The 12,648-nt window shown below is 36.8% G+C and overlaps 1 protein-coding gene across 1 annotated transcript; it reads right to left on the bottom strand.

Moving 5' to 3' along the window:
- prtfdc1b (phosphoribosyl transferase domain containing 1b) lies at window positions 1–10,800 on the bottom strand. The gene is made up of 9 exons (XM_074651337.1): window positions 10,623–10,800; window positions 10,305–10,411; window positions 8,198–8,381; window positions 6,952–7,017; window positions 4,002–4,019; window positions 1,556–1,638; window positions 1,302–1,348; window positions 1,088–1,164; window positions 1–980 (listed from the first exon to the last, which is right to left on the bottom strand). The coding sequence occupies exons 1-9, from the start codon at window positions 10,668–10,670 to the stop codon at window positions 933–935; spliced, it is 678 nt and encodes a 225-aa protein (XP_074507438.1). The 5' UTR covers window positions 10,671–10,800; the 3' UTR covers window positions 1–932.
- Between the last annotated feature and the right edge of the window lie 1,848 nt (window positions 10,801–12,648).

Raw genomic sequence — 12,648 nt, 5'->3', positions numbered from 1 at the left:
TGATTTAAACAAACCATTTATTATGTTTCAATGACTCAGAGCCCTCTTTTGTATATCATCAGCCTAAGAAAAACACACAAGGTACACACGTTTTTTATATTTCTAAGCTCTTCCAAGACGCCACTGTAAACTAATTTTATCAACATCTGAAAATGCATTTTGTAAGTCAACAGAGAATGTGGGAATAATGTAGTGATGGTTAACACAGGAATGCTAAAAAATACTTTACTGGTATGATAAATTATAAAAAAGGAAATACAGAAATGACAAAAGTACAGTATCCGACTACACCTCAAATACTAAAAAAAACTAAAAGAGGTAGTTAGCGCACTTGATGTTTACAAAACTACTTTGTTTGCCCCTGAGCATTAAAGGTGACAGAACTAACTAATGAAACACCAAAAAGGCAATGAACAGATGAAGAAAATGTAAAAATTCTAGCACCTATTTCCCTATAAAACAAGTCTCTTTCATTTTAAAAGTTTCCTTTGTTACCTAATCACACACTTAAAGCAATCTCTCACATTAATACAGGTCATGATTATCAAGTTCTTTACATTTGCATACAAGAAGAAGTTAAATTGAGATGACATCTGTGTTAGAGTCACACTAACAAAAGGCAAACAGTAGCAGTACCCCAGCATTTAACATTTTCCACATGAATAACTTCTGTAAACACGAAGAATGAAGTTGCAACTTTAAAAAACATGGTAAAGCATGTGCTAGCTTTGCTAAAATTACCAGTTAAATGTCAGTGTCTATTGTTAAAACAGATTAACGTTTCATAGAAGGAATGTTATAACAAAACAGGGGATGCTTGAGATCAAATGTCACGATAGCAGCTGTAAGTGAATGGCATCTCGGGGAAAATGTTCAGGCTTGCATGTTAGATGACATCTGTGAGACAGTCGCTTCCTTTTGCAGGCCTCTTTTTAAACCTTGTATTTTGTCTTCCCGCTTTCGCTGATCACACAGATATGCTACAAAAAAGAGAAAGAGCAGTCAACACATAAATGTCTTAGACAGTCATTATGATGTCTTCCTCTAAACAGTCACTGTTGTCTATGATAAAAAAGACATGACTTACATTTAAGTCTCTAAAATACTCATTGTAGTCTAAGGCATATCCAACCACAAACCGATCGGGTATCTCAAAGCCGACATCTGAAATCAAAAGACAAAATGGAACATTAGCTGGAAAAATGTCCATTGACTCACTGACTAACAAGCTGCAACAATCGTTTTAAGTGTGAATGAACCACTGACTCATAAAAACATAAAAGGGTTGGTCAGGTACGTACAGTCAGGAAGACACGCTGCGTTATGTGGCACTCTCTTCACCAGCAATCTGTGGAAAATAAAAGCATACATTATCATATGATATGTCTTTCTACCTGTCGCGTAGGACAGGTTTTAATTTTAAAAAACCTGCGTCACTTATTCCTTCTTGGTCTCTCTCTGTGTCTAGACTGGGAGGCGGTAAGAAGTGAGTGATTCACAAAGCAGGACACAACTGGGCTGGTTTAGTTTCGAGGTCTTTACAGCCATAACTCACCCTGCTACTTTGATCAATTTGGGCCTGAAGGCTTCAACATGCTTCAGGAGAGTCTTCATTGTTTTTCCGGTGCCTACAATGGCCTGTAAAAGGGAAAGTTAGAAAAACTGGATTGAGAAAACCAGAGATTGCCAATACGGAAATGCACATTCATGTCGCACTGGAGTGAGAAGGAAGAAGTTGGTCACACTATACTTGTGTTACGTAACTGTTTATGAGCGTTCTCTAATATGACTTATACTGGAAAAAGGGGAAATTAACACGAGATGTTTGACACAATAATGCCTCTGACCTCTCGCATCAGGAAGAGGTAATAGTAGTGGTGGAACAAAGCCACAGAAGTGTGCTTTGTCATCTTTTGTCATGTAGATGTAGGTCAACATGCCCCTCATTTAAAAAAGGATTGTCCTCACACACTTACACTAAACATTTTTCATTTGTGACAGGTGGAAAGAGCACTAGAGCGTCCTGTTACTCATGTAGAATGTCGTTTCTTAACTTCAAGAAAGAAGTATGCAAGGCTAATGAAACAAAAAGATCAAAACTACTTTAAGTTGCCTGTTCTTGTTTATAAGAAAGCTTTTCACAGATTGTCCTATGAGAAAAATTGGCTTAAAATAAACTTCATATCAAAAGCTGCTGGTACTCTTTTCTGTCCTCTCCATATCTGGTTGCATTTGGTCAAGCATTTTTGCGCCGCGCCTAATAAAAGCCGTATGAACATAAAAACAATGGAGAACATCTGGACGAGCCGATGCACGGCACCGGGGAGGGGGGGAGAGAACGAGGGTGCTGTAATTCATCAATACAATGTTCACATCCGATTTGTGAAATAATGCTCATCATACCTTTTATTATTTGTGAATAAATATAATCAATGAAACATTGTTTAAAAGTATTCTGTTCTTTTGATTTACAGAATATGATTTTACAGGGCAAACATTTCCAGAAGAATTAAATATTCAGATGAAGGCTGTGATACTGTATGTGTAAATAATAAACTAATTATTTAACTATAACAAGTTTTGTCTTAAAGCTTTTTGGGCGTTATCTATAGTAATAATAATAATAATGGTCCAAATGAAGTGAAACTCCAGTTTTAAGTCAAAAACTTTAAAACTTTCTTGGGGGAGGACCCCCAAACCCAATATCTCCTAGTATTTTTTATTCACTGTAGAGATTCAGAATGTAACCTAATAGAGATTACTGATACTGGACGATACAAACACCAAGATATGAATAATAAGGGGAGTACTGGCACGTCAAGCACTAGTTGAATACTTCAATAAAAAGTAAAAAGCTGATTCTAGAAAATTCTATGAAGTATAAGTAGATGAAAAATTATTCACAAAATCCTTAAATTTGCGCGCCGTAAAACCAAAACAAAATGCTGAGGGGAACTAGAGAGTTGGGTGATAGTTCTCTGTGATAGTTCATCATAGTTTCTGCAGAAACCTTTTTCACATTACACATGGCCATTTGATCCATTGTTAATTGGGCGTCATATTTAAAAGGCAATTGTCATACTGGGTATCAAAGAAATTCATTTGAAAATACTACAATAAAGAAATTTCCATTACTTACTGCAATAGCAGCCATAGTCAATGAATGGCTTCAGGGGCACATTTCACAGATTTTTGAGCACTGACTAATGACTGTTGTTTGAAAATGTTTAATCATGCGATGCCTACATCCAGTAAGCAACCATGACTGAATGACCACATTGATTTATTCCCTGTAAATGTCATTCCTTCCAGAGTGCACCTTTTCCCAATACTGTTGTGTTCAGAGGAATGAAAACACATGACACACATTTAACAAGTAAACCTGTTTTTAAAAAGAGTTTAAAGAAACACCTGAGGCACAGAGCACCAGTCCCCTCTGCAAATATGACACGTTTTGATACATAATATCTGACAATATGATCATTAATGAGGAATTGTCTTGGTATATTTATATTTTGGCAACTGTATACGCCGTTTTTTTAGCTGTATCGATGTTTTCAAGGTGTGGGTACTTGTTGTTTTGTTATTATTGCCATTAGCAGTTTCATTGTTGTTGATTTTATTGTTTTCTTTGTTTTGTTTTCGATTTTAATTACATATTTGTTTTGTTTTGTTTTTTAATTACATATTTGTTTTTACATTGTGATGTAGTGTTTTTGTACGAACCCCAGGAAGAATAGTTTCTACCGTGATACTAACTAATGGGGATTCTGGGTAAATAAATAAATAACAGGCTAACAAGAGAAAGTTTATGATGAACACGGCTCTTATTTCCAAAATATAGGTCAGCCAATTAAAAAAGTTTCCTCATGTTGTCCCGTAGAAGGAAATAAAATTTAAATGGCTCCTTTTGACCTGGATAACCAGCCACGGAAAGAAATACAATAGGTGCACTTTTGGTAAGGAGGAAAAACAAGAGTTGAAAAACATGGTTGACTCACCTCCACAATCAGTACGTTCTTATGAGAGCATGTTGGGGAGAGGAGAGAGGGAGGGAAGCAAACAATTATTCTCGGTTAGGAACAGATAACAAACTGCTGATCAGTCACACACACGTTCAAAGATATCAGTCGCATAGACAAATGTAAAAATCTGTCAAGCTGGTGATCTAATCAAGTAACAATTTACACATCTTACATCTTAAAAAATGAGAGACCTACCTATCTGGGTCCAACGTAATGTGGGTCAGAAATCTACTGGCCCAAAGTCAATTTTTACTTGCTTCTATACGAATTGTTTAATTTATTAGCGGTTATCAAATAACAACAAAGACCAAAGTTAAATCTCATTTTTAATCTTTATTTAAGTAAATTAATCTGGAGTTTTGCCCACATCCTCTAATGCTACCCAACTAAACTCCTGTTTCCAGGATAATTGAAATGCCAATCGGACAAGTGAATTGCTAGATTTACTAGCCCTAAGTGGCATTTTACTTGCCCAGGGCAAGTGGACAATCCTCATTGTTGAGCCCTGACTGTAATTCTAAGTTTTGTGTTGTACAGCAACAAAGGCCTAAATGAAAAAAATAAATCTGAAAGGAAATGATAATTTATGAGCTTCTTAAAAGCAGAAGTGTTGAAACATGGGCAATAACCAACCGCATTTATCAAAGCAGGAGCTGTATCAGTAAGGCTGTTATTACATTATGATATGAGGAAATTAATGCAGCAGAAAAATGTCAACCTCATCCACATTAGAAATCCGTGTCCCTACAGTCCGTCTTTGAATGTCACACTGAAATAGTTGAGATTCTGCAAATGTTTGTCTAATCAACTGGAGACAACTGGCCACTATATATATATTAAGAGTCACAATCCAAGCTTCAGTTCAACCTTTCTAGGTCACGATAAAAAAAACTAAAAAAAAAAACTTTAACTGCCGTGTAACTGTACTCTACTTTTCAAACAAAGGATTGAGCCAAGCATGTAGTCGTGCTTTGTTTGGGCCTCATTATTCATACAGATTTATTTAGAGTGCAGTAAACTCTGGAGAAATATAAAGGACTGAGCTATATATATTAAAGGGGAAGCTACTGTCAGATACACTGTAGGGAGGTGAAGGCGTAACATAAACTATGTAATATGTACTTTGACACACAATTAGTTTACTTCTACCGGCAAAACGTCGCAGCGCTCTGTTACAAACAGGTGACTAAATTTAGCCGTACATCACAGGGAGCTCTGGGATTTCACACGCACACTTCAAATACTGTGAGCGAAGCAGCCGGCAATGACTCAAACTTACTACCTCATATCCTATTCATGTTTCAGGCATTTATGCCACGCCTGGCTACGGGGCATATTAGTGTAAGAGAGTGGGTGTGTGTGCTCAGCCAGAGGGGGGTGACTGTGAGTGTTCAGATCAGCTGATTTATATTACCTAGAAATAATCTTGCTGACTTATGACTCCTGTAGTAGTGGTTGAGTAATTCATCCCTGTCCCCACACACACACACACACACCCATATGCAGATACTGTCAGCACAGATGTGTGGAGAGAAAAAGATGAACGTGCGTGCATGCATGCAAAGAGGCTGCAAACGTGCGCTCTCACAGACAGACTGTTATATAATTTCTTAATGTCTACATCAGCTGAAGGAACACCTGGACGAAAGCTACAAATCAGATCTAATGTGAAGTCGCGCACGCCAGTTGTGCTCGCAAAAGCTGAAATAATTGATTCAGGAGAGTGATGATGTTTTAAATGCTACTGTATAAGCTATGTGCAAATGAAAAACAAATTCACTATGTCATTTTTCAAACATTCTCTCGATCCAGCTTCTTAAAAAGGTACAGTGTGTTGGATTTGGCGACATCTAGCGGTGTGGTTGCAGATTGCAACCAACTGAGAACCCCTCCACTCTACAGTATGTCACAAGAAAAAAAGCAAAGATTACAGTAGGGATGCACCGATACCGGATCGGATATCTGGCCGACACTGACTCAAATAAATGGATCGTGTATCGGTGACAATGGGGCTGATCTATCTATAAATTTGTATCTATGTATTTATTTGTTACATTTTGTTTTACAAAGTTAGTAAAGCAATGTTTAGGTCAAGCCTTACACATAAAAGAGTGATCCCACTGAGGCATACAGCTTATTAATTAAACACTGGTATCGGTACTCGGTATCGGTCGATAGCCAAAGCCCAGGTATCGCTATTGGGACTGAAAAACTTGGATCGGTGCATCCCTAGATTAGGGAGAAGTCTCAAAGGTAAAGATCATTTTGTGCATCAGAATGTTTTTTTTTTCTAATTTCCAACCCCAGAAATCATCTCACAACCTCTTCAATTCATCTTGTGACCACCTACAGATATGAATCAGGTCGAAAATTTCACCTTTAGTAAATAGTATACAGTACACGGTGTGATCCCGTAACAGTCAACGCACACACACAAACACACAAACACACACCTACACGTATTCCGGCCCGTTGTTTTTGATCACATGATAACAAGATAACCAGATGAAGTGTGAGCCTGTAACAACTAGCCCGCTGTCATCCTCCTGATCTACTGTGATAGCGGGTATATCCTCCCATTTACACAGATTTGATGTTTTGTTTCCACTGAGATAAAGTGGAGGAGGCCTTTAAATAATTACATTACAACAGTTGGTATCTGATCACCGCTGGGTTTGTCACAAACTGCCATCTTTGATCTCCTTTACAGAAGCACTGAACTGTTTCCTCTGGACGGAGAGGGAGATGGCAGATTAGAGGGAAGGCTGCCCTCTTGAGGCTGCCGTCTATCAACACCCACCTTCTCCATGCCACTTGTCAGAGCTTGTTTTATTGTAATAGAGCTTCTGATAATGTTTCAGTAGATTCTGCAGTTCTTTATCAAGAGTTGAGCTGTTTTCAATGGTGTAGATGAGAAGAGCATTACCTTTCCAGCTAAAAAGGACAAATCCTCTGCCCCGACTATGTGAAGATCCTCCGTCGACTGGTCGTTCTGAGGAAATAAAAATTCAGACAAGCAAAAATCAGCAACAAAACATTTTTCTGAAGGTTTAGATGTGTTAGAGACTGTTGTGATAATACCAATGTGATAATATATGTCATCCTGAAAAATGTGTGTATATATATTTTCATTTTTCAAATACTGCTTAATAGAAATCATTATTTATTAATACTTAATTAATTACTGTTTAATAACTAATTGCGAAGTATGTTTTTTTTTTACTGTCTAAAAACATGCTTTACCAAATGGTTGAATTTTCCTATACTGATAAAAGTAGTGATGTCAAGATAATAAATTTACAATTTTTATAAAATAAAAATAATAATGAACATTCACTGTTGTTAATAACATATATTTAATGTTATTCCACTATAGATTCAATGAAAAAAATTATATCAGTATGATTTTTTACCATTTCTGAGAAGTTTTCAAAGTACCCAACTGTAAATATGGAAAATATCTAGAATAAATACATGGAAATAATACTAGCACTGGTAACACTGCTAATTTCATGGTAACAAATTAACATATGTTGGTATAGTATATTAACCTATTACTAGCATAATAACAGTACATGGTTAGTAATATAGGTCTCAACCGTTTGGTACAGGCTTATATTAAAAACCTGTGGGGTCTGTTTAAAAAAGACATTGATTATTGTTATTACTGCTCCAAAAACATCAAAAATGCCAAAAGAAATATTTTCCATTGCTTTTTTCTTAATGACATTCAAGGGTTAAAGAGGTGATTCCTACTTTGAAAATAAAGCACGTTATTGGACGAGACTAAGCGTAGTTTTTTCATAACGATTGCCAAATTCATGGACAGGAATCATCTCCAAACTTGAAACAAATGATGAATTTAAGGTCAACGTGTATTTTATCGCATAGGGTAGTCACATAATATCATCTGTATACTAATTTCAAAGTGTGTGGTATTTTTCTCACATGAAAACAGCACATTGAAGGCAAAGTTAAACAAATACACCACTGTCATAATTTGTTATAAAATATGACACACATCTTCTGACTAAGTCATGGGACTCGTGGGAAGAATCATGACCGATAATGTTAAGCATGACGGAGAGTGCCTCTCCATTCTCACACATGCCACAGCTTTTGAAACTGTCGGCGTCTGGGAGCAGCCTGTGTGGCAGCGGGCCGAGGCTCACCAGGTAGCTCTTGAGCCGGATGAAGTGGACCCTCATGGGGAGGGTGCGGTTGGAGTTGCGGCTGAGGGCCTTGATCCGGTCCACCAGGTCGGCACAGAACTGGTAGCCTCCTTTCAGCACGCACAGCACCACGATGTCATGGTCCCCAAGGTCATCCATGATGTTTCGAGCCAGACGTTCTGTCCTGTAAACAACGTCGTGAAAAGTGAACTTCCTCTTTAAAAGAAAAGTTGTGGTCTCGTCTTACAGGACTTCAGCTCTCAGATTCAGTCCATAGGCCAGGAGTCTCTTTATCACAACTATCTGTCCAGACAGCAGAGTGATGTTTACACTCCTGTTTGTTGTTTGTTAGCATTTTATCTCAAAAACAGTAACAAGTTTCAATAGAGTTTGGTGGGAGGTTAGGTCACAGGCTGAAGAACATGTGATCTGTTTTTGGAGCAGATCTAGGAACTTTGAAAACACAAGAACTTCTTTAATAGAGTTGGGCAACATTCAAATTTCAATGGGAAAATATAGAAATGTGAATATTTTGTGTTTTTGGTTTACATACTAATGTAGACCTAATGAATGATTCTGACTCTACCTGCAAAGGTTGACAGAAAATGAATCGCAACTATTTTGACAATCGATAGTTAAAGTAAGAAATTTCTTGTTATTTTTCTTATTGCCCTGTTTTACATGTTTGACAAGTTTTGTCTCATGTGTTACGTAACAGTTAAACACTTCACACCTTTTTTACGTGATTAGTCACTACTGGAAAAAAATATTAATATTTTCATATTGATTTCAACTGCTGCTGTCAAAGTTAACTTGATAATAGCGCGTTAATGCAAATTTGTTTAATGCCAATAATTTCTTTAACGCGACTTGCAATTTTTAAGGTGTAACAGGCTCAGTTTTAAAGCTAGAAACTAGAAAAAACCTAAGGAATCCATCGGTACTAACCATGTCATACTAGCTTGTTGCAAAAGAGGATAAACAACGCTCCAATTTACGCAAAATTTTGGCAAGGAAAAACCGGCATGGCCATTTTTCAAAGGGGTCCCTTGACCTCTGACTTCAAGATATGTGAATGAAAATGGGCTCTACGGGTACCCACGAGTCTCCCCTTTACGGACATGCCCACTTGATGATAATCACATGCAGTTTGGGGCAAGTCATAGTCAAGTCAGCACACTGACACACTGACAGCTGTTGTGTTTTGAGTATATTGTTTTATGCTAAATGCAGTACCTGTGAGGGTTTCTGGACAATATTTGTCATTGTTTTATGTCGTTAATTGATTTCCAATAATAAATATATACTTACATTTGCATAAAGCAAGCATATTTGTCCACTCCCATGTTGATAAGAATATTAAATACTTGACAAATCTCCCTTTACGGGAGATTTTCCATTTTCCTTATGGATTATCTTTGTAAATTGCTTACAAATGAGTTTTTATTGATATAATAATATGAATCTTAATTCTATTTCACAACTTTGTCTATGGATGTCTGCTAGTGCGTGTAATTCGTTTTTCTTCTCTCTCTCTCTTTACCATCTTTTCTAATAATTTATTCTTTTTAAAGACAAACAAATAAAACAAGAAATAAACATCTAAAAATCTAAGGTACATTTTGAACCGATAAAAAAAATGTGCTATTAATTTGTGATTAATCTTGATTAATCATGAACAATCATGCGATTAAATATATTAATCGAGACACATGTCTATCACTATGTATTTGATGCAGATCAAGATTCAGATGTACATTTAAATCTCTATACATTTTCTACTATCATAGTTACATTAACTGTGAGGAATTGTGTGGCATAGCGCTCTCAGCATGATTTATAATGGTCTGTTTGTGAGTTGTTTTGTTGTGTGTGGGGGGATTTTCAGTGTTAGTGATCATTTTATAGAAGTTATGCTGAAAAAAACCAACTGTTTAAAGCCACAACACATATCCCCTAAATCTCCCCAGAATCCCTCAGATGTGTCAAACGTCACGTAGTTTTGACTCCACCGTGCAGCAGAAACATCTGGGAGGCTCAGACAGTGTATTTGTTATATCCAGGCAGCAGCAGCAGCAGCAGGATGTGAGTTAGTGATGTGTTGTACCTGTCCATAATGACGCCATGAGGGATGAAGACACAGTCTAAAGCTCCAGCGTAGTGAGCTGGATAGCTGAAGAGCTCTAAACTGTAGCCTGGCCAGTCATCCTTAATCTGGGAGGAGAAATGCAAACATTAGATTGTTGTCTACAAGTAGTTAAAACACCAAAACAAGTATAGTTGCACTGCCTGAGACACATGTGTGCCTCTCTCTGCTGGGAGTAAATCTGGCTGCATCCATGGAGGAGCAAACTTTCTCCTGCGCTCTCTCTCGGACGCCATGCACCACTTTTACTGCTTTCAATGTTTTTCTTATTTTAATTACCACAATCCCGCCGCTTGATCCGTCAGATTGGACGGCTAAGTCTGCCATGTTGTTCTCCTTCTTTAGAAAGTGGTGGAGCAGCTTTCAGAGGGACCTGACACCGTGTGGAGAGAGGAGGAGGAGGAGGAGCATCCGGGTGGAGGAATGTTCCATGAAACTATCAAACAGTTTGCATCCCTCTCTGTTGTGTTGTGTTATACAGTCCTGCTGCCACCAGGGGCAACATAACACTACTACTATTTACCACATGCATGGCTGCTGCTGCCACCAACTTTCAATTAACCCATGTTTGCACTGCAGCTGAAATGTTAATTTTTTTCTTTGGTGGAAGTTCTCTGGGCTTGCAAAAAGTAAGAACAACTACAAGCCAAGTATTGTTTTCTGTAGGCCTATAAGGCAAGAATACTTAATTATACTATTCTTAAGTATATATTGATTCAAAGATTAAGTAAGTAGGTCTATAAGCCAATTATACTTAGACTTTTCTGTATACTTGTTATAAGCCAAGTATACTTAGACTTTTCTGTATACTTGTTATAAGCCAAGTATACTTAGACTTTTCTGTATACTTGTTATAAGCCAAGTATACTTAGACTTTTCTGTATACTTGTTATAAGCCAAGTATACTTAGACTTTTCTGTATACTTGTTATAAGCCAAGTATACCTAGACTTTTCTGTGTACTTGTTATAAGCCAAGTATACTTAGACTTTTCTGTATACTTGTTATAAGCCAAGTATACTTAGACTTTTCTGTATACTTGTTATAAGCCAAGTATACTTAGACTTTTCTGTATACTTGTTATAAGCCAAGTATACCTAGACTTTTCTGTGTACTTGTCAGAATGAGCCATGTATACTTAGACTTTTCTGTATACTTGTCAGTATAAGCCAAGTATACCTAGACTTTTCTGTGTACTTGTCAGTATAAGCCAAGTATACTTAGACTGTTCTGTGTACTTGTCAGTATAAGCCAAGTATACTTAGACTGTTCTGTGTACTTGTCAGTATAAGCCAAGTATACCTAGACTTTTCTGTGTACTTGTCAGAATGAGCCATGTATACTTAGACTTTTCTGTATACTTGTCAGTATAAGCTAAGTATACTTAGACTTTTCTGTATACTTGTCAGTGTAAGCCAAATATACTTAGACTTTTTTGTATACTTGTCAGTATAAACCAAGTATAATTAGACTTTTAAGTATAGGCTACTTGTCAGTATGAGCCAAGTATACTTATGTATACTTTTTTTTTTAAGTATATCTCTGATAAGTACATAAAAAGTAAACTGAACGTATGCTCTTATTTTAAGTTCAAAAGAAGTATACTAATAGCACAAGAATTTTTCAAAATTGCTCAAACAGTTTGGCTGAATAGTGAGTTTTTCTTATTCTTTCTTTTTCTTAACTCCTTTCAGAGTTACTACTGTATGTATTACTGGAGTATTATTACTGAGGCTTTAATGTATAAGCAGCATTTTAACATCATAAACATAGAGTTATTAAATCCATAGTAATACATCATATTTAAGAAGCTGTCATGTTTTTAGATGGCATATCTTAATCTACAGCTACTATGAAAGGAATGTAGTTTAGTAAAAAGTACAACTTCCCTCTGAATTGTAGTGGAGTAGAAGTATAAAGTTACATGGAAATGCTCAACCTCAAACAAAGAAATAATTCAACTGTCACGGTTTAAGAAAGACAGGGACATACATCAGATGTGAGAATGATAATCATCTACACGGCAGAGGGAGAGAAGAAGAGAGAGGTCAGCAGGAAAGACAAACAGACGACTGTGTCATCACCCTGGGGACAAAACAAATGTTAGAGTAGAGTTTGCAAGGGGAAAAACAAATTATGCAAAAAGCAGAATACAAGCAGATTAGTTTCAGTTCTGTGCCAATAAAACTGATCACAAATTTCCTAGTAGACAATAATGAAATTATTTAAATACCACCTTTATCTAGTGGATAACACATGAGTTAACATCGCCATCTTGTGGAGAGGGACAGACCCTTCAGGCCTTT

The sequence above is a fragment of the Sebastes fasciatus genome, chromosome 11 (genome assembly GCF_043250625.1).
Source record: "Sebastes fasciatus isolate fSebFas1 chromosome 11, fSebFas1.pri, whole genome shotgun sequence".
NCBI lineage: Eukaryota > Metazoa > Chordata > Actinopteri > Perciformes > Sebastidae > Sebastes > Sebastes fasciatus.
This window is presented reverse-complemented; position numbering and strand designations above follow the sequence as displayed.

Bases quoted from the DNA above. Each gene is read 5' to 3' on its own strand.
- prtfdc1b (XM_074651337.1), bottom strand. From the start codon at position 10,670: ATGGCAGACTTAGCCGTCCAATCTGACGGATCAAGCGGCGGGATTGTG. The intron at 10,412-10,622 runs GTAATTAAAATA...TTCTCCTCCCAG, and splicing joins GATCAAGCGGCGGGATTGTG to ATTAAGGATGACTGGCCAGG. The intron at 1,349-1,555 runs GTGAGTTATGGC...TATTTTCCACAG, and splicing joins AAATTGATCAAAGTAGCAGG to ATTGCTGGTGAAGAGAGTGC.